Genomic DNA, 21,593 nt, shown 5'->3' with positions numbered 1-21,593 from the left:
GAACCGTTGAATAGTTGCATAATCTACTGTGCACAGCTCAGCTCAGCCGACATAAAAGAAGATATTGACCTTCTAAACAAAACAAGAAAATTTCTATTTTAAACATCTGCCGAAACAATTATTACGCGTGTTTACACTACTTAATTATACGTTAAAAAATACAATATTATTTTTTCGCAGAATAATAAATCATACACGTAAGGAAAAAAAGTGGCAGGAATAAAGCAACCATCATGTTATTATAAGTTTACGATAAATAAAGATTGAATAAATTGAGTGACACGAAAAAGAAAGAAAGATGATATTAATTAGTGTATTTGTCATGGTAGCAGTGGCTGATTGGACCTGTCTTTCCCTTCCACAATGATAAGCTTCTAGATAAATTATAACCCGACAGTTTGAATTTTTAAAAGTGGAGTAAATTAAGAAAGAAAAAAATGGAACATAAAGAAAAAAAAAATAAAGCAAACCTGTGTTGTTTAAATAAACATTATTAAAAAGAAAAAAAAAATAACTTATTTAAATAAATAATATAAATACAAAAAGGGGCCCCACCTCCAAATTTTCCTTGTTTTTTTAAAGAAACTTCGAAATTTTCTTTTTTCTTGATTGTTTCCACTAATGTAATAATTGTCTGAATAATACAAAAAAAACACATGATATATCGTTTTTTATTATCCTCTTTTTGACTCAACCACACAGTGCGACTGTCGTCATGGTTGTTTGAAGAAAAAATAAATTTAATTTTCAATTTTGACCCATCAAATAAATTTTCAATATTTTCAATGTGTACTTCCTTTTAGTTTTCGGGGAATTGGCATTCTGCAATCCCTTTGACCAGATGCAGAGAAACAAACAACTCTTCCGTTCGTTTCATATGCGATTTCTTTGTTTTACGTCTTACAGTTTGCACTTTCCAGAGTTTAGATTCGTTATTTGCTTGTGAGTTTTTACAGAGAATATAACTCTTCCTTGGATTCAAACTCGTTCTTCCTTTTTTGTCACCTTACAGGTACGTTTACTTGCTTGCTCTTAACGCCTCGTACCTTCAACCTTTGATATTGTTGTTCTTTTTTTTTCTTTTCTTTTTCTTTGCTCTTTTTCTTGAGACGAATCTATTGGTGTTATTTACATTAGTTTTTGTGTAATTGTCAGTTGATATTTTTGTTGTAGGTTGTGAATTATAATTAACTAAAGTGAATGATGATCTGTTTACTAGGTTATCGTCGCATATATTAAAAAAAAGTCTGAATTTTTGTCTTTGTGCGAATGAATACCCATGAAATTTGATATGGGTTTGAAATTTATCACAAATGTTCTGTTCTTATCCTCGCTAATTTTGTTCCTAACAGTCATTATAGGGTTCTGATTTTGATTGAGAAGGTTCAGGCTTCATATCAGAATGGTTACGGTTGATAATGGTAAAGATGAAATTGAGGAATCTAATGGAAATAAAGTAAATGACGTTGCTTCCATAGATATTTCAACATCTGGAAGAACGCTGGTGGGAGATGAAAACTCTCAGAGGAAGTTCCAGAGCACCTTGAGTTTTCTTCCCAATAGGATCAACTTGTTGAAATTTGGGTCTGCATCTGCAAAATTCAAGCGGCTTGCAACAGAAAAGGACCAGATTTCACAGGGTGTGCCTTCACCGAGTTCTCTTCGCTTGAGGGAGCGCTTCAGTGGCATGTTTGCTAAGAAGCTTGACTGGGGTTCACTCAAGAAGATGTCTGTTGAATGGATTAGGGACCCGATGAACATGGCCCTTTTTGTGTGGATCTTGTGTGTTGCTGTTTCTGGTGCAATTCTGTTCCTTGTCATGACTGGCATGTTGAATAGTGCGCTGCCAAGTAAGTCTCAGAGAAATACATGGTTTGAAGTGAACAATCAAATACTCAATGCACTGTTTACACTGTTGTGTTTGTACCAGCATCCAAAGAGGTGCTACCACCTTGTGCTTCTGTGCAGGTGGAATCCACAAGATATCCCAAAACTTCGAAAGGTGTATTGCAAGAATGGGACTTATAAGCCCCATGAGTGGGCACACATGATGGTAGTGATCATTCTCCTTAATCTGAACTGTTTTGCTCAATATGCACTTTGTGGTCTAAACTGGGGGTATAATAGATCTGACCGCCCCGCCATAGGAGTTGGAATATGCATATCTTTTGCTATTGGTGCACCTGCAGTGGCTGGTCTGTATTCCATTCTTAGCCCTCTGGGTAAAGATTATAATTCTGAGATGGATGAAGAAGCACAGGTTGAAGATTCTGTTGCTCAGAGGCAAGACCAGCTGAGAGTGAAATCATTTCAGAAGAAATATTCATTTGCATCTAGACAGCAACAGAGGGTTATTGAAAGTAGACCACAGTGGAGTGGAGGAATACTTGACATTTGGGATGACATTTCGCAAGCATATCTATCACTTTTCTGTACATTTTGTGTCTTTGGTTGGAACATGGAGAGGCTTGGCTTTGGAAACATGTACGTTCACATTGCTACTTTTATGCTGTTCTGTATGGCTCCCTTCTGGATTTTTACCTTGGCTGCTGTTAATATTGAGAATGACACTGTTAGACAGGCTCTAGTGGCTACTGGGATCATTCTTTGTTTTTTTGGTGCACTCTATGGTGGCTTTTGGAGGATCCAGATGAGAAAAAGGTTCAATTTGCCTTCTTATAACTTTTGTTTTGGCAAGCCTTCAGCTTCCGATTGCACGCTTTGGTTATGTTGTTGCTGGTGCTCTCTTGCTCAAGAAGTAAGGACGGCAAATAGCTATGACATTGTAGAAGACAAATTATGCAGAAAAGAAGGTTCTTATAGTGACCAACAGCCAATGTCACCTTTGCCTCGTGAAGATGTGGCATCAATCAAATCTGGCACAAGTTCTCCTTTGGGTAACAACTCTTCCCCTTCTATGATCAAGCCATCCAGTCCTCTAAGTTCAAGTAGTTTCTTGAAGGAATATCGTAGTCCAGAGAGACCACTATCTACTGTAAAAGAAGAGCTTTCTGAAAGAGGAAAAGATGATACAATGAACCCACCTATTCCACCATTAATGCAAAGGGAATCTCTTACTCCTTGAAGGTGAAAAGCGGTGATGCTTTCTGCTTCCTACTAAACATGGCATTATAGGGGATGGTCCATTGAATTTTGTGCTTAGTATATCCTAGTTCATGGTTTTATCCTCTCAGTTCTCACACTGTATATCAGCCTTGAATTTTTAGGAAGTACATTCTTGATGTTGAACATCAGTCACATTGTGTAATTAATTGATTAGATGTCTGCTTGAAACCAAGGTCCTTTTGCTTCTTTTTTGAGGTTTTCCTTACAATTTTCCCCGAAGATGAGATGATTTCGACGACAGAGGAAAAGGTTGTAGAGAACATTGTACATTCTTAAATCTTACCGTGTTCCTTCTTGTGAGAGTTAAAATAAATGATTATGTATACACAACCAGGTCTGGTTCTCCAAATAACTTGTTCACTGCTGTTGAGTTTCCCTGTTCATTTCAAGGCATTGGATACAGCTTGTTCAATCCAAGATATATCCATGAATGCATTACTGTGATCTTTCTGTGATGTTATTAATCACAACAAGGAGCATCTTTTTGTTAAAGGTGTGATATTGTATTGGAGGGGGCGCGTGTAGGAGACAGAACAATCTGATTTAATTTTATTATTTTAATTATACCATCAATTTATTTTAGTATTAAAGTTGGATATGCTCTCATTTAATTAAAGGGTCTTCAATAGATTGATTTTTGGCTTCTGTTTAATTAGCGTTGTAACTATATTGATTATAATCGGTTTGATTTAAAAGTATGATGTTAATATTACTAAATTTATATGTATGAATATAAGTATATTCTAAATTGAATCGAATGATTTTCTTAATTTTTTTACCAAATTCAATAGAATCTATTCAAGAAATTCATTTTTCATTTTACATTTCATAATTTATATTACATTGAATTTTTTTTAACAAACACGATTAATAAATCTTGGTTTATTTATTACTAATAATGATATCATGTATTATCTAACATCTATATGTTTTGTTAAGCAAATCTAATTCAGTTGGCCGAGTGATCGTAAATTTCTTATCTTTATTTAATTTCTATTTATAATATTTTTTACATATTTTAATGAAATAATTGGTATGGAAAATAATTTGTGCTCATAGAACATGACAAATTATTTAGCTTTTGAAATTCAACATTTTAGGACTTTGATTTATGATTAAACATCATTATGGCTATGAAAAATCTTCTACCTCCCCAAGACAATTCTTTTGCAACTGATTAAGTTGAAACATTTATACCCCAAATGCAAACGTGTTAGTTATATGGCAGACTTTGGTGCCACCAGAAGAGTATAGGCATGACTATATTTCATTTGAATTAGAAGATTTTCCAATTGATGTCTCTGTGATGTAAGTGTTTATATTTTGACAAAATCTTATATTAACCTTTTTAAAGAAGTAATATTCTAACCTCACGTTAATTTCAAACTCTACATTATCTACAAATGAAAAAGATATGCAAATGTAAATCACTTTATCAACACTATAATAATTTGTCTGTCCAAAAAAAGAAATTGTTTGAGATGTCTGAAATCAGATTTGTCAATGATCCAAGCATTCCATAGAAAAGCATACCTAGTTTGTTCACAGTTGTTTTGTATATACACACAGTTTGTCAAACAAATGATACATTAACATTGAATGAAGGACCTTTGGTTTGAGTTTTTTCACAAAAAATTGCTGACAAAGGCACCCTGGTAATTCTTCTGGTGTGAATTTATGTGTTGTCATGCACCTTCTCTTCTTTCTCTTCTCCAATCCCATGGCTTTTCAGGATTTTTTGAAGCCCATAACCCAACACGCTTTGCTCTGGCTTGTTTCTCCCACTAACATAACAACTCAAGAAAGTTAGGATATTTATAACTTTGAAAAACAATGAAAGAACCATAACATTGGTCAGTAATTACTGTTTCTAGTTCCTGCCGTTTGTCATAGGCTGTGTAGTGCCATGCTAAACCCTTCTTTAACATTATTTCCTAGTCATAAATGAAAATCAAAATGAAAAACTCAGAAACTAATAAAAACACGTATAGATTCAGAGTAAAACAATGAAATGATTACCTGTACAAAAATGCCATTACAATAGATATCACCTACACAACGACCATAGCGATCATCTCCATAAACAAGGACCCTCAAAGGCTTTCCTTGAACAAGCTTGACCAGTTCAGCTTTAGCTTCCTTTCCATAAGGCATTGCACTTTCTGGTGCATCAATTCCCCTGTTTTGTTTCTAGAGTTCATTACCGGCTTCCAAAACAACTCAACATTCTATCACTAGTGTTTGTTCAGTCATTACCTTAATCGAATCCTATATTTCTTAGCTAGGATTTCCTCGTTTTCACCAGGAATCACCCTAAATAGCCAAACAATTAGAAGAAAAATAGCATGTGTTGGAAGCATAGACATATGAAGCTATAAGAAGCTGGGAAACTACAAACCAACCGATATCCTGCATCAATTATCTGTTTGTGAAATGCATCAGCGTCTTGAAAGTTCCTCCGGGCACGTGCTTCTGATCTTTTCACTGCTGCTGCATGAACGTTGCCAGGGACAAATGCTGATTCTCTGGGGTCTGTTGTGCTGACATACACTGTTACGGTATCCCCATCTGCTACTGCTCTTGCATCAACCTGGTCCCATTGAAAACAATGATGAACAATGTCATTTTGTCAGAAACCACATTTTCAGCACAAGTACACATGATTTTATTATTTTATAGATTGCATGAAAATGTTATATTCTTACAGGCAAGGTGTGCATTTCAAATTGAACTCCATCAGGCAAGGATGAAGGGGCTTGAGCAGTTCCTTGAACGAGGGTGTGTGGCGGAGGAAGACCATAGAAAGCCAACAATCCCTGTAAATGAAGCAACATAAATTTCATCCACAATGAATTTTTTCTTTTGCAGGTAGCTTGGCCTCTTTGGTAAGGTAACATAACATTAGAGTGCACTCATACTTAATTCAAGGTTAGGAAGTTCATGCAAACCTCAACATCTGCTTTTTGGTGCCTTTTCAATGTCTGAATGACAAGTGTAGCTGCTTCTTCAGGTGTCTTAGGAGGGGGTTTTGCCTCTTTCCAAGCATCTACTAACTTTCTATACCTTCAAAAAAATTGTAAGGAACAGAAAGGGCACGCACACATAGTTCAAAGGCAAAATATTTTTCTCAACAATCACATGCAAGAAAATAGAACAAACTAAAGTTTCTCACATAAGTTAATCAGAACATACCAATTAGCCTGAGCCTTCTTAGAAGACACAACATGCTTGCTGAGTCCTTCCGGGACCTAAAAGATTTGAAAAGGGAAAACACAGAGACCTCACAAAATCAGTGTACTAAAATAGCTGAAAAGCATAAAAACCTCACGAACTGAACATGCCAAATTAGCTGAAAAACAGAATCAGACAAAGAGTGAGTTCCTGATCAAAGGATGAAGGGAGCAAAATGCATGCACCTGCGAGGTGATGTCAAAGTGAAAGAGATCATGGGCAAGTGCTGATACACCAACGGTGGCAGAGGACACGCCGTGAGGCCCAAGTGAATCAGAATCACCAGCTGCAGTGGGCTTGCAGCAATGCCCGTAGAGAAACCTCAGGGCGTTCCCCATGATTCAGTTTGATCAAAGCTTGAAACTTTTTGGGAAAATGAAGGAGAAGAAAGGGGAAAAAATCTAGGGGCAAGAGCAAATCAGGAATTGGGATTTGGTACAGAGAAAGTGAACAGAAAAACAGGTGGCGTGCTATGATTGGCAATTGCCTTGAATTCTTAGTTTCTTCTAATTGTATAATGTTGTTGGGAAGGAACTGTAAAAGGACCTCGTCAACGGTCTAACGTAAAACATGGGTAACGCTTTTTTGATGATAATGGCATGGTTAAAACTAATGTAATGCTATATCACTTTAAAACTAATTTAAGATTTTCATTTACATGTTACTTTTGAGAATCAGAATTTATTGTTCCCACTACTTCAAAGATGATTATATACATTTATTTATTTATTTATTTATTATCATATGTTATCTTATTATTGTGTGTATTATTTATTCAAATTTAAGTACAGATACCATGTGCAGGTGGAATAGATCTCAATTAACGTTAATAGATGTTAAGTATTTGTATTTATTTTTTCAAACGTGTAAACTATTAGTATGTTGACTTTCAATTTTATGTATGTATTTTTCATTAATTATTAATTTGAGACACACACAGAGAAAAACGTAAGAAATAAGAAAAAAAATAAGAGTTTAATTTGAAAAAAGAACATGAGTAAGGAGAAAGATTATTTTGTTTATTATAATGATTTTATTTATTATTATCATAAAAAATATATTTATATATAGTTAGCTATAAATGATACATGCATAATTAATTATAACATTACTTATAATCAATTATAAATATGTCTGTGAAAAATACATATTAAAACTGAGATTGTATACCATGTAACTGGTTATAAAAAAAAAAATATTTTGACATCATGTAAAATAAAATATATTTATTTTACATCTATTTTCGTAATGTAATAATTTACATTAAAATATAAAAGAGATATAACTAAAATATTGATGTATTAAATTATCATGTGGATGTAATTTTTAATTGTAGAGTGTCAACGAATCATCTCCCTTGATATATTTTAAAATACTCATCAAACTAATTATTACTTTGGATTCATTGGCTACACAAAGGAGAAGGTTGATATTTTAAAGTGATCTAAATGCGTACTATTATTTAGAATGTTTTGTAATAATTATTTATCTAAGGAAAAGTGGAGATAGTTGGTAAGAAAAGGTTTTAAAAGAGTGTTTCCTTCAATCAAAATAATAATTTATCGTACTTTACTACAATCCACTGTGTAATACCAGCTTGGCCATGCTTCAGCAAAAGAGAGATAGGAAGGACAAAGGACAGAGCAAAGTCATTTAAATTTATCTAAAACATTAACTTCCCAAGTTAAAACTTTATTACCGTGTAAAATGCTATTTGTCGGATTTAAACATCTTACAAGAAAATTTTATCGGTTAAAATACTTTTTTATCAAGTTTTATCAAATAAATTCTAATTTTGGTTTTATATTTAAATAGATTTCAATTTTCGTCAATTTTGTTCAATTTGATCTTTTTTGCTAGTACCGTTTAAATCATTAACGATCATGAACAGTGGCTGTCACGTGTCACTTCGTGATTTTTTTATTTTTATTTTATTTTTAATTTTTTTTAAATGTTCGCGTGTCAACCCAACCGTGTGTCAGGTGTCAAAGTCAATGTTCTATATTTAATTTGGTCCTTATATTTATTACTTTTAGTCTCAATTTTTGTTAACATGAACCGATTTGGTTTCTCTCCAAATTGAAATCAAATTTAATTTTTATATTAAAATTCACATTTTTTTATTAAATATTTTTATATAATATATTAAAATTCACATCATTATAACTTTGACATAAAAATTAAATTTGGTCACATCTTCGATAGGGATAAAATTGGTCAATTTTAAACAAAATTGGGACTAAATTGAACAAAAATAACAAATATAGGGACCAAATTAAATATAGAACATTGATTTTGACAGATGACACGCTACTGGGTTGACACGTGGACATTCAAAAAAAATTTAAAATTTAAAAAAAATAAAAAAACTAAAAAAAATTTAAAAAAACCACGAAGTGACACACATACTACTCGTGGTCGTTAATGATTTAAATGATGTTAGCAAAAAAGGATTCAATTGAATAAAATTGACGAAAATTGAGACTTATTTGAACACAAAACCAAAATTAGAACTTATTTAACAAAATTTGACGAAAATTGGAACTAAAAAGATATTTTAATCAATTTTTTTCTACACAGAAGTCGAGATAGGATTGCTCATACAAATTAGAGATGATACTTAGACCATATCATACCATTACTGTTTATAAATAGAATCATCATGTTAAATTAAGGTGAGTTGTTAATTAAAATATTAGGATATCTTAAACCTGCTCAACTTAGGTATTATTATCTAGTTTAGACCTATTTTGACAAGAGCTTATCAAAAGTACTATGAAGCACTATTTATTATGCATACACTATATGCTATTTGTATAACATTTATTATGTTTAGCATACAATGTTTACTCTATCGATAACAATGACACTGTTTTCAGCAAAATCCTCAAGCAAAGAAATATTTTTGCCAAAAGATCAAATCATTGATGAAGAAGTATTTAGAAAAATATTCCTTAATATGAGGTGAACCTAGTCATCTTTTTTCACCCATCTCTTCTTAATAGAAATTTCATCAATAATTGTTATTATAAGTTACTGAGGATAATTATATTTGTCAACGGATTTATCGTTAGATAATTGTAATTATAAGTTATTATAAAAAATATCCTATAATGATAAAATTGTAATTTATTAACAGATATTGTCAAAACGAAAATATTTGTTAATAAATTAAATTGTAAAATTTATCAGAAAAATCTACTAATAAAGTTAAATTTACTGAAAAAATTATTTTCAAAATTTATTATCGTCAATAATAATACGTTGGTAATTATAAAAATTTTAAGAGCATGAAGGACTACTTCACCTATCCATGATTACAAATAAAATGAACTCTGATGAAAACAAAAGTGGCGGAAAATATTTTGTTTCCCATAGCTCACAAATTCAACTATGTGGTTTGTTTAATTAGAAAGACAAGACTCTAGCAACATGTGCCACAAATCCATTGTTAGGTGTTTCAGTTGTCACAAATTAAGGCCCTCCCAATAGGAATGTCAAAACAAATAAAACAACTATATTAAGATTTCTTAAAAAATGTTACTCGTGTCTTGGTAAAATAAACGATTTCATGTAATAATGGTTTTTAGACCTTGTTGTAGCAATCACATTTATAATACATAAAAGAATATTTTACGTACTTGAATGAGCAATTAGCAAATAATTTGAGACTATATATGGAATAGGACAGTCTTTGTGGAGAAAGGAAAAAGGAGTTTTCAATTACATGTCAACAATAATCAAATATAAGGGACTAATAAATAATGAAAATAAAAATATTTTAACAATAAAGAAAATAAAATTAATTAGCATTTTGCAGTCTCCTTCATCCAAATAATTCAGCATTATCCCAGTTTGAGAAATGAAAGCTTCAGAAATAATTTGTTGGCTGATGCATTCCTCTTCCTTATTGGGAGATTGTGCTAGTGGAAGCCAGTAATTCCCAGATCAACAATTTGGAATAAAGTTTTATGCACCTTTCCTTCACACAAAGTGAAAGATTCCATCTTTCATATGCAGAACCAGATTCTTCACTGCATGCTTTTTCATATAAAAATGGAAGCATCTCATAACACTCTTTTCCTTGTTCTTTCTTCTGCCTTCTCTTCGCTTCTAACATCAGAGACTCGAATTTTTTGCCAATTTTTCTCTCACAGATAAATTACAATGGCAAATGTAAGAAACTTTCCTACTTGGCTCATTCATCCTTTTGTTTTCAGCTATATATATGAGACAGAAATAAAAGTCGTTAAAGTTTCTTGTTTTTGTATCTCAGGTGGTGGAAGTGAAGGTTGGTTTACACTGTGACGAGTGTATCAAGAAAATTCTTAAGGCCATCAAGAAGATCGAAGGTATATGCAACTAATTTCCAAAATGTAATTAGGTTTAGGTTTTGGTACATAAAATTAATTTACTATGTTGTGAACTTGATCTCTTGTTTACTGTGAATAATTTTTTTGCAGATATTGAGACGTATAACGCAGACAAACAGTTGAACAAGGTGATGGTAACAGGAGATGTTACAACGGAAGAAGTTATTAGGGTTCTTCACAAGATTGGGAAGAATGCAACCCCATGGGAAGATGCTCAACCCTAACCCAATTGCTGAATTCAACTTTTCTTTTCCGAAACAAACAATATATAAATTATAGTGTACACTCATGAACTTATATTCTATCATATATGTGAGGTTTGAAGAGGTATAACAATGTCCCATTTCAATTTTGTAATTCTTGACCTTTATCTCAAAACAAAAGCACATGATAGAGAGACATCAAATGAAATAATGGATCTATAAAAGTATAATTATTCTATTTATTTGTATACAATCTTATTGTTTAATTAACATTATAAATTGTTTTAGCAATAATAAGAGTACATGTGATTGTTTTTGTTGTAGTTGTCTCATATAATTAGGAATAGGGATGTCAACGGGGCGGGGTACAGGTAGTAGCTCTTCCGTACCCTACTCGCTGGATAAATATTTGTCCCGTATCCGTATCCATATCCGTCGGATATCCGTTATGCGAGTACCCGTCTATTTTTTTCATATCCGCGAGTATCCACGGGTATCCGCGGGTATTTACAAAAATATTTAAAAAAATAAATATTTAACCATAATTAGTGTTTAGATCAACAAGTCCCCTTTCTCCGATTGATTCTTGAAAAACAAACAAATAAAAAATCACTGCCAATTTATATTGTAGTTTATTTTTAAATAAAATATTAAAGAAATTACTAACTTCATCAATGTCCACCTCTTGCAACATTGTATAAAGTTTCATGTTGTCCAATTTTAATCTAGAAGAGCCTTAAAACATAAAAAGTTCAGTAAAAATTTCTAACAATCACTTAATTAAAATATCTAAGTAAAAGTGTTAATTTCATTACCTTTCATGTTGGTCCATAACCGGTCTTAGAGACACATCAATACCTCCACAGTATATGGAAGTAATTTACTCATTTGTGGGGTAAGAATCTGACCACCATTATTGGATGAAGACTCATAATGTTGTTTACTAATATATATATATATATATATATATATATATATATATATATACATATATATATATATATAAGGTAAAGTTTAGCGGGTACGGGTATCCATGGGTATGGATACTATGATACCCGTACCCGCCCCGTTAACATGCGGGTATCAAAAATACCCATACCCGCGGGTAGCGGGTATCCATTTTTAATATCCATTTCTTACCCGTTGCGGGTTTTATTCGCGGATATCCGTGGGTACGGATTTTTTTGACATCCCTAATTAGGAATGATAATGGATCGACTCGAACACCGATAATGTCTATTCTCAATAAATTGTTTATTTATTTGTTGATTACTCACTTAAAACATATTTATGATTTTTTTTAAAACTCACAGATATTTTTGGTTATCTGCATACCCACAAATATTTTAAAAACTTATACCTGCATACCCACTTATGAATATATATATATATATATGATATATATAATATAATTTTAATTTTAATTAAATTTAACATAATAAAATATAATTTTAATCAAATTTAACTTAACAGAATATAAATTAAATTTTAATTTTAATTTTTTATAGATAATAGATATCTACGAATATGACACTGATAATATGATATTGTAACGTCCTATTTAATTGAAAAGCGTAATTAAAAGAAACGCTACACAAGAATAGTACAACAGCGCAGTCCCGGGGTTCTTAACATCACCCCTACAAAACTAGGCACACCACGATACCAACAGAAAACAGGATAACAAGTTTACAAAAAGTATATAAATCCAAGGACAACAAGTACATGGGTCATAGCCCTAAAGAAAGGCCCACAAAGAAACTAAAGTCCAGTCCACGCGGATTATGCGACGGAACCATCACCTCCCTGTTGTCCACGGGTGTTCCTCGCATCTGCTCACACCAACAAGTTGGTGATCATCGCAAAAGAGAGTACCCCACAACAATAAAAGTAGGGTAAGCTAGAGCATAAAAGTTTTCATCCATACGATCAAAATATATATTCACCATACCATATACACATACCAACCAAGCATGTTAGACAATACACTAAGACACGACTCGGCTCATCCAGATACATATAACCTGGTCGGATTCACCGGATTTTCGCACTTGTGGTGGATGCGTCTGCTCACCCCCGAGCTGCTCACCCCTGAGCTATGTGTTACAAGTGTTACAATCAATCAATTTCCTTCACCACAAGGTTAGCCCTTAATGAATTTTAGGCCTCCTACTACTCTCACCACAGGAGTCAGTCCGCTCTAGGTGAGACTAACCGACTCCTTAGAGTGTCAGGATGCAACCTTACCTTGAATCTTTACCTAGTTATACAGATAGGGCACCACCATAGACATCCACTAACAGGGGCCATGAAATTACGTCCCGACCACTGAAACGCGACCTTGAAAGTCTCACCTAGAGACTCCAAGGATTTACGCACTGACACGGACTAAACATGCTCAACCAATCAAGAAAGATTGATTATACAAATTTATACATACACATCGCATACTAGTTCTTCATAATCCATCTCTTTCATTTTCCAGTGAATCCATACCAGTTCATCATTCTCAACCAACATACTGGAATTTCATCTCATGCCAATGCCATGTCATTTTAATACCAACCACCTCATTCCTTTCACATGCGAAGGTTCACGCCCAAAACCCTCATTTATAATTCATGAATCACATCACTCATGCATATTGATTTGTCTCATGCATTTAACACAATAATCAACACCCAAACAAGCATAAACCATTTCAGAATTTCAGAAATAACCACACAAACACATTGTCTCGCCCAGCTCCTCGCTCAGGCCGAAGGGTCTCGCTCAGGCGAGCCCCCTTCGCCTAGGCAAGAGCTCGAAAAAGGAAGCAGGAGCTCAAGCGGGATCTCGCTTAGGCGAGACCCCTCTCGCCTTGGCGAGATGCTCGCTCGCCCAAAAAGTTGAGCTGGTCGCCTGAGCGACCTTTCGCGTAAAAAGGTTCTGGGCGAGTTCCCGTCCATCTAGCATAGGCAAGACTGGCTTGTTTGGGCGAGATTATCAGGTCTCGCCACTATTTTCCTACAACAGCCACACACACCAGTCCAAACAACAGATTCATGGGTTCACAACTAACATAACATCACACCAACCACATAATCTCGAAATAACAGCCAAACAACATGGAAAAACGGGATATATGAGTAAGCCTTAGCTTCCCTACCTGGAAAAGGGCCAACAGCTAGGTTCCTGGTGCGAACAGATAAACACAGCAGCTCCTAAGACGACTTAGTGAACTGGAAACATAAGGACGGAGTGGCACGAAATCACTTAGTACAACTCTAGTCAGGACTCGAAGCAACTGAACTAAACAAAAAGGTGTGGGATGGAATGCAACTTACATGGAACAAAACTGGCTCGAACAAGAGTGACAGAGCTTCAAGACTGAATCCTAGCGGAGTGACGGTTGCGACTCTAAACACCAAGGGAGTAGGTTCTTAAAGTGCACAATAAAACAATTAGAGCAGACTTAAGGTGGCTTTATCTTTTGGGCCAGCCCCCCTTGACCCAACAACTTAAAAGCAGCCCTTAAAATTTTAGGACAGAAATTTGGACTTTACAGATACATATCTGATCTATTTATATTTAAATATTAAAATATTTATTTCTTGTTATCTACTAATAATAAATATTTATATATATTAATTACTTATTCTAAATTTTATTCAAAAATATTCACAAATATAAATATTTTTACCTTCCATGCCCATTATGTACCACACAAGTCTATCTGTTCTTAGAAGACTACCGACTCAAAGATCTTATGTATATAAACGGACATAAACACCATGAATATAAAAGCAATTTATGGGGGGAAACCAAAACTCATCACATACATAAACGATGGATCAAAGAAGACAGATATGGTGCTTTTATATAATACAGGGGTAAGGAAGATGCAGGGTTTCTTTTAGAGGGAATAATGGATGTTGGCTAGAAATGAGTAGTTATATTTGTTTATGTTATACATTATACCAACGTTTGGTTAAAAATTTGCTCCAAAAAACTTAATAATCAGTATCTATACAATTATTATTATGAAAATAGATATGAAAAGGAAATGATGTTCATACATCCAAACATGTTTTGGAGCTGGTGGATTTAACTATCTCATCACGTCTTCGAAATAAAAACTTTTTATATTTCCATTCTCATATTCAATAAATATAAAATTTTTGTCTACACAATTATGCTAGAGTGTATCCTCATCTTTTTTAAAAAATAATTAAATATTTTTTAATAAAAAATAAAAATAATTATAAAAAATATGATATTATTAAATATTCAATATAAAAAATATATTGTTTTAATATTAAATATAAAAAATTATAACTATAGAAATTTCAAACAAAATATTAAATAATAATTAAACTAAAATTATATAATTATAATAAAAGTAAGAAAAATTAAATGTGTGTTTTACAAATAAATTAAGATTAAGATGATAAGAAGATTGAGACAGGTATGGAGTATGAATATACTCATCTATTTATCTTTGTATCTAATTTTTTTTTTAATAAAAATTGTCCTTAGTTAAAATGAAAATTTCCATCAACATCAAGATGAATTCGTACCATACCCAGGACTACGAATTCATTTATCATATCCTATGCAGAGATTCCAAAAGTTCATTAAAATCCAAAAACACGTTGAGAGTTCCCAAATAAAATTATTACGTCAATTTAATTCATAAAATCATTAATACCAATTAACTTTAACCAAAATATTATCAAGTTGCAGCGAGAAAACAAAAATAACGTATATTTAACAATTTTTAACCTGAGTTGCTTTGTTTTTTCTAATTCCAAAGATTAATGTAATTATTACTCGTCATTTTAAGAATTATTTTGGTGCATTGCTTTTTATAATTTCCACATAAACTCAAGTACCATTTGAGCAATTCCTTCTAATTGTTAAAAATTATTTTATAGTTTAAATATACTATATTCCCACCTTTATTTCAAATAATAAATGATTAGATACTAAATGATAAAAGGAATAAAACTAGTTTTCACCAAACACAGAACAATTTAAATGTGTAAAAAGTAACAAACATAAACTAATAACAAAAAATATAAATAAGAGCAAGAGGTGCTTTGACACAGTGAGCTTAAGATTCTTATAAGATTATTATTCTAGTTTTTTCTAAAGAAGAAAAAGATTGTTGCGGAAAATTTTGTACTCTAGAAATTTGCTTTCGTTAATGCGTCATTCATATTTGTATTACAATTTTGGACTTATAATTTTGTGTTCTGGCCTAACATGAATAAAAGTTCAGAAAGTCTTTGTCCTTTATAATAATTCACATAAAGAATAAATTTAATAATAATGAGGTTGAAAAATATCTTCTAACATTTCATGAAACTGTATGAAAACATGAAATATATTTTTCCTAAAATAAATATATAATATATTTCTATGTCTTTATTACAAAGTTCAAATTTTAAGCCATACACATCGGTATGTTTGTCTTTTTATACTGCAAATGAGCACTCTTTTCAAATAAAGGAATTAAAGTGTGGAAAAATCATCTTATTCATTGTAATGGAAAAATTAGCCGAGACTTATCTATGACAAAATTTATAATAAAAGCACATCATTGAAATAAGTTCTTGGAAAATGAATCGAATAAAAAACATATCACTTTTTTTTTCTACAAAATATATTGAAAGGAAAGAAATTTAACTAAAATAATTAAATTTCCATAAATATTAAAATGATAATGTATCAGCCAATGAACTTGTCAACACTTGAACTTATCTGAAGTTCTAAGATTAAGTGTAAAACCATCATATGCATTAACTTTACACTTGTATTTCAGTTAATGAGATAGACATAATTTTCGTTTGAAATAAAATTAAAATAAATTTTTCACTGATAAATCATATTTGTCCGTATCAATATTATTTATATCAAACTAAAATGTTAAAGGGTAAATCAAGTTATGAAGATTAAGATATCTCTATAAGTTAATTAGATTATAAAGAGTAAAATATCTTAGTTGATACAAGTTCATAATTGTCAAGAAAACCAAATTCATCTCATGAAAACATTACAAACAACCTGTGCAGAAAGTAAAGAAATCCTAAAACTGCAATAAAGACAGAAATTTTTATGTATGTACATAAGCCTAGTGCTGGAGCTGGTACTGGACCGGGCTGATCTACCTGGGCTGGTGAATAGCCCGTGGACTCACTCTGGGCTTAATAAACTTGGGAGCCTTTTCAGCATATCTAGGTACTTCGGCCCAACCTCCTCCACAGCTTCGCCATTTCAGCACCTCCAAAGACACCACCTCTTTTCCCTCTTTCCCTTCATTCTCATATTCTTCTACATTCATTCAACAAATTCAATCAATTAATCAAAAACATAAATAAATAGAAAATAATATAAAAATAAAAAGTAGATGAGATACCCAGATCTAGGTCGAACTCGAAGTCAAAAACTTCGTTTTGGAATTGGGGATCTTGGTAGCACTCGCGGAGCCAGTAGTCACGGAACCACGAAGAGGAATGAACCAGATCCCACCATTCATCGGAGAAATCTTCCACCGTCCGATAGGCAAGCGGCACGAACATTGGAGCGTTGGGATTCAACCTGGAGGAGGTTGAGGACTGGAAAATCACTTCCATTGCAAACAGGATAAGGATCAAAGTGACCACCGAAGAAGAATAGTTGTCAAATGTTTGTGCTTATCCACTTTGAGGTGGGTGGGTATTTATAGCGAAAATGGAACCAAAAGGACATGGTCTTGGGCGTTGGGAGCATTACCCACACACGTGACATGCGTGAGCTTGGGACACGGTTTTTGGATCAGCCTGTTTTTGAGATATTTTTATTACCATCACATGTATGGTTCATTTCATGGGTCATGATATCCACGTTACATATATACATACACATACACAGATACATTGCAGACAAGGTTACACACTTACACGTCATTTTTTGGTCCGTCCTCATCTTCTTGGGTTGCTAATTATACATAGCCTTGGATCTACTTTATTTACTTTTGCACTTTAATTGATTATATAGTCATTATAACCTTAAATTTTAGTAATTATTAAGTTACAACTATAAGTATAATTTTATATTATATTTTTAAATTTTTAGTAATTATTAAGTTACAACTATAAGTATAATTTTATACTATATTTTCAAATCCTGGATTATTTAAGTACGTTATTTGGTTATTTGTGAAAATAATTAACGTTTATACGTTCCCTAAAAATTGTACAAGAAATCTGTATGAGAGAAAAGGTTTTACGAGATATTTTAGAGCATAAACCTCTGCAATATTGCAAGGATTGAAAAATTATAAGTAAATTTTAAAGGTTAATTAAAAAACGAATAAACTATGGATATTAAATTTCTAAGTCTCTTGCATAAAAGGTTTTTTTTTTTTTAAATCATGTCCAAACAAGTTCTCTTGCGGTTTACGGTTGAGTAAATAAAGATGGTTATTATAATATACTCAGTTAAGAAAATATTCGTGTTTAAGGGAAAATGCTTCGATGTGTATAAAAAATTACACTTAAAAGGTACATTATATGTGTTCAAGAATAAATTGTAGTCTCATATTAAGTAAAAATTAAGAAGTTGAAGAATATATAAATAACAAAATTTATTATTTCTTAAGGATCTTGTTTAAGTGACATCATATTCCCTTATATATGGTTCACTTATTACTCATTATTATCTTCAAGTTTAGAGTGGTTTGCGAGTATTCTTATACTACTTTTGTAACAATTAGGTGCCAATATAAAGTAAAAATTTAAGTTTTCTTCAATAACTAAATAATTAAATTTGTGTCTTAGAAATAAATTATAAAATTAAAAATAAAGGAAAAGTTAATATAATGTTTTTATATTACCTAATCAATTATATGTTTTTTAATGAGAACGAATAATGGGATGAAGATAAATCAGATATATACATATTATTGTTCTTTTACCTATTTTATTTTTTAAAAATAGATATTATCAGTATAGAAACTTTACCCATTCAATACAAGAATTATATATCAAAATTAGAGCAGATTCAAACAATACCATAAAAACAAAATCATTTATAATTCCACCATTCCCCATTATTCTAGTTACAATTTCCTTTGAATTAATAATTTATTTATTGGCCTTTTAATTAATAAGTTATGTTCCTTTCATATAACATTTTTCATAACATTCAGAATCATGATCAACTTTGTTGATGTGATATAAAAGAGAAGTATGAAAGAAAAGTAAGATCTAATTGAATTTTTCAGATGTTTTCATTTCTATATTTCTAATAAAGCATAATTATAAAGTGGCTCGTGTATAAAAAAAAAATTAATCAACGAGTTTAACTCTAATTGTGCTATAATACCTATGAATAATGGTGATAGTCACTAATAGAAATGACAATTACAATAAAATCTTAGTGATTAATGGTAATAATGAAGCCATAGTAATAACAAAAATAATATAAATAGTTAAAGGTACGATGGTAACTATAAAATTGCTAAGTAGTATAATGATAATAACCATGAAAGTAGAAAAAAAAAAAGCAAATTGGAAATGCTTAATTAGTCCAAATTCTCTGATAGTTTATTGTGTACTATGATCTGCCGAATAATAAAAGTATAGTGTGTTAATATTTTAAATATATTTTTAATATATTTTAAAACGTTAAATTTAGTAGTAATCTGTGTATATGAAAAGTAAAAAAAAAAAAGTAATGAACCTAAATTCATGCTTAATTCTATTTGTATCATATTTTATCAAATTAAGTACTGAAAATATTACAATTCAAATATTGAGGTACAGTGTTTCTCGAAACTCGAATCTTTTGGTTTCATGGTAGAATGTCTTGTGCTTGTTAGGCCAATACGTCAACCATATCCAACCCCTAACCTCCCACTCCATCGTCTTCCCCACAACACCTTTATCCACTTTCCAACACACACTTTCTCCATACTCATCACGCGCGAAAATAACTCCTCCTTGCCTCGTGAAAGGGCGATAAGCACTCGAGTACCTGTCTCTGAACCATGCCTTTGGGTTAAACATCGCAACCTTCGAAGGTTTTGACGAGAACACTTCTTTCCCATCAGTGCTATCATGAAGAAACCAGTTCAAATTTGCACTGTACCCATAAACAGATTCTTCGAATTTCCATGGCTTTAAGCTCACAGTTGTCGATTCTCCCGCTGATACGCTGAGTCCCATGTAAGGGTTCGGTGGATCGAACGATGCTTCTATTCCTTTCTCCACTCCAAACTCTATCACCGGATTCTCCGAGGATTTCCCAACTGATACGCTCAACACTTGGTGTTGAAGTGTCGGAGTAAGTTGCAACGAGATTCTTGAAGGAAAATGTTTTTCAGCTGCACCTGCTCCTCGTTCTCTCATCAGACTGTCATCTACCAGTTTCAAAACATCGCATCTTTCCACAGAAAAACGTAAATATTTCAGTGATTATTCAACTTGATAAACAGGTGGATTAGGGTTAGTTTTAATTAATTACCTTATGTTGTCGATGTTCACCATGATTTCGACCCATTTGTCTTTGATTATGACTTTGTAATTGAACTGGAAAACACCTTCAAGTTGTTGATATTTGAGAGAGAATTGAAGCCTCTCATCAGGTGGATGGTTGTTTGCATTCACAACATCCATGTTTATGACGGGGCAGTATAATTGAACTTTCCATAACCCAGCTGTTGAGAACGCGTAAGAAAATAGAGGTGATGGAGTTCTGAGGGTGATGTGGCCATTGTGATGTGCTTCTTGGAGCTCCACAATCCAATTTGTGATGGCAAGGTTCACGGAACGCATCCATTGTTCTTCCAAGTTGGACCCCAGGAGTTTCATCAGTAACTTCGATGCTTGCCTTGACCGACACCCCGCAAGTTGTTCTTTCAAGCTGCTGAGACAACTAGAACGAAGATCAGAAGGAGCTTCGTATATGCAAACTAGGAACAAGAGGGTGAGGAAAGCAAGGTTGAAAATGTCTTGGATGTTAGAAATATAATCAAGTTTGGGAAACTTGATGTAGGAAACATTCTTCTTGTTGGAGCCATAGTTAAGGACATCTTGTATGAAATTAACAAGGAGATTTGAAATGGTTTCACCATCTGTTAACCTCATGGTTTTGGTGTTAGGTTTGAATGGTTTAGAGGTCCAAAGAGATATAGGGATGCTGAAATCTGCTACAATGGCTAAAGAGAGACTTGAGGATTGGTGGTGGTGTTTTGCTATGACAAGATTAAGTGATGGTTGAGATGAGTTTGTGGAACATATGCTCATAGACATGGAACCTGTTTTCCATTCTGTGATTGGTGGAGTGTTTTGAATCCATGAAAACACATCAAGAAATCTGGAGTAAGCCATGGCAGAAACCTAGCTAGGTGTTGGTTTGTGGGGCTTCATGTGTTCGTCAAGTTCTGTATTTAACAGACGAAAAGTAAATCAGCAAAGAATCTTGTTGGGCAAGAAAAGTCAAAAGTAGTAGTGCATGTGATTTTTATGATGATATAGAATTTGGGGAAAAGCAAAGAAGAATATTTGTACGTAGAAGATAAAGACTTTTTCTTGTGTTCCACAATTTCCCTCATATTCTAAATTTGCATGCATGATTGTAGCTTAACTACAAGACGCAATTTTAAAACCAGAAGAGTGGAATCATTGCTAACTTT

The 21,593-nt window shown here is 32.6% G+C and overlaps 4 protein-coding genes, 1 non-coding gene and 1 pseudogene across 6 annotated transcripts; 2 read left to right on the top strand and 4 right to left on the bottom strand.

Annotated features, from left to right (window-relative positions):
* Positions 1-712: 712 nt before the first annotated feature.
* LOC114194419 lies at positions 713-3,708 on the top strand. Its single transcript, XM_028084614.1, has 2 exons — positions 713-1,012; positions 1,353-3,708. The coding sequence occupies exon 2, from the start codon at positions 1,403-1,405 to the stop codon at positions 3,083-3,085; it is 1,683 nt and encodes a 560-aa protein (XP_027940415.1). The 5' UTR covers positions 713-1,012; positions 1,353-1,402; the 3' UTR covers positions 3,086-3,708.
* An 874-nt stretch (positions 3,709-4,582) lies between these two features.
* Positions 4,583-6,841, bottom strand: LOC114193437 (staphylococcal-like nuclease CAN2). Its single transcript, XM_028083240.1, has 9 exons — positions 6,543-6,841; positions 6,319-6,374; positions 6,075-6,189; positions 5,832-5,942; positions 5,529-5,716; positions 5,383-5,439; positions 5,146-5,305; positions 4,992-5,060; positions 4,583-4,910 (listed from the first exon to the last, which is right to left on the bottom strand). The coding sequence occupies exons 1-9, from the start codon at positions 6,693-6,695 to the stop codon at positions 4,812-4,814; spliced, it is 1,008 nt and encodes a 335-aa protein (XP_027939041.1). The 5' UTR covers positions 6,696-6,841; the 3' UTR covers positions 4,583-4,811.
* A 3,599-nt stretch (positions 6,842-10,440) lies between these two features.
* Positions 10,441-11,186, top strand: LOC114195489 (annotated as a pseudogene).
* A 5,455-nt stretch (positions 11,187-16,641) lies between these two features.
* LOC114195740 lies at positions 16,642-16,705 on the bottom strand. Its single transcript, XR_003606573.1, has one exon. It is a non-coding gene; the product is annotated as a small nucleolar RNA snoR101 (small nucleolar RNA).
* A 172-nt stretch (positions 16,706-16,877) lies between these two features.
* LOC114193397 (protein EARLY RESPONSIVE TO DEHYDRATION 15-like) lies at positions 16,878-17,640 on the bottom strand. 2 transcript variants are annotated; one of them, XM_028083174.1, is made up of 2 exons: positions 17,334-17,628; positions 16,878-17,248 (listed from the first exon to the last, which is right to left on the bottom strand). In XM_028083174.1, the coding sequence occupies exons 1-2, from the start codon at positions 17,548-17,550 to the stop codon at positions 17,082-17,084; spliced, it is 384 nt and encodes a 127-aa protein (XP_027938975.1). In that variant the 5' UTR covers positions 17,551-17,628; the 3' UTR covers positions 16,878-17,081. The 2 variants fall into 2 exon arrangements, with proteins under 2 accessions (XP_027938975.1, XP_027938976.1); XM_028083175.1 differs by having other exon boundaries at positions 16,900-17,245; positions 17,334-17,640.
* A 2,008-nt stretch (positions 17,641-19,648) lies between these two features.
* LOC114193465 lies at positions 19,649-21,334 on the bottom strand. Its single transcript, XM_028083281.1, has 2 exons — positions 20,423-21,334; positions 19,649-20,341 (listed from the first exon to the last, which is right to left on the bottom strand). Exons 1-2 carry the CDS (start codon positions 21,286-21,288, stop codon positions 19,705-19,707), a joined length of 1,503 nt encoding a protein of 500 aa, XP_027939082.1. The 5' UTR covers positions 21,289-21,334; the 3' UTR covers positions 19,649-19,704.
* Positions 21,335-21,593: the final 259 nt, after the last annotated feature.

This window comes from Vigna unguiculata, chromosome 8 (assembly GCF_004118075.2).
Source record: "Vigna unguiculata cultivar IT97K-499-35 chromosome 8, ASM411807v1, whole genome shotgun sequence".
Classification (NCBI taxonomy): Eukaryota; Viridiplantae; Streptophyta; class Magnoliopsida; order Fabales; family Fabaceae; genus Vigna; species Vigna unguiculata.
Note: the sequence above shows the minus strand (reverse complement) of the source record. Positions and strands in the feature narration are given on the sequence as shown.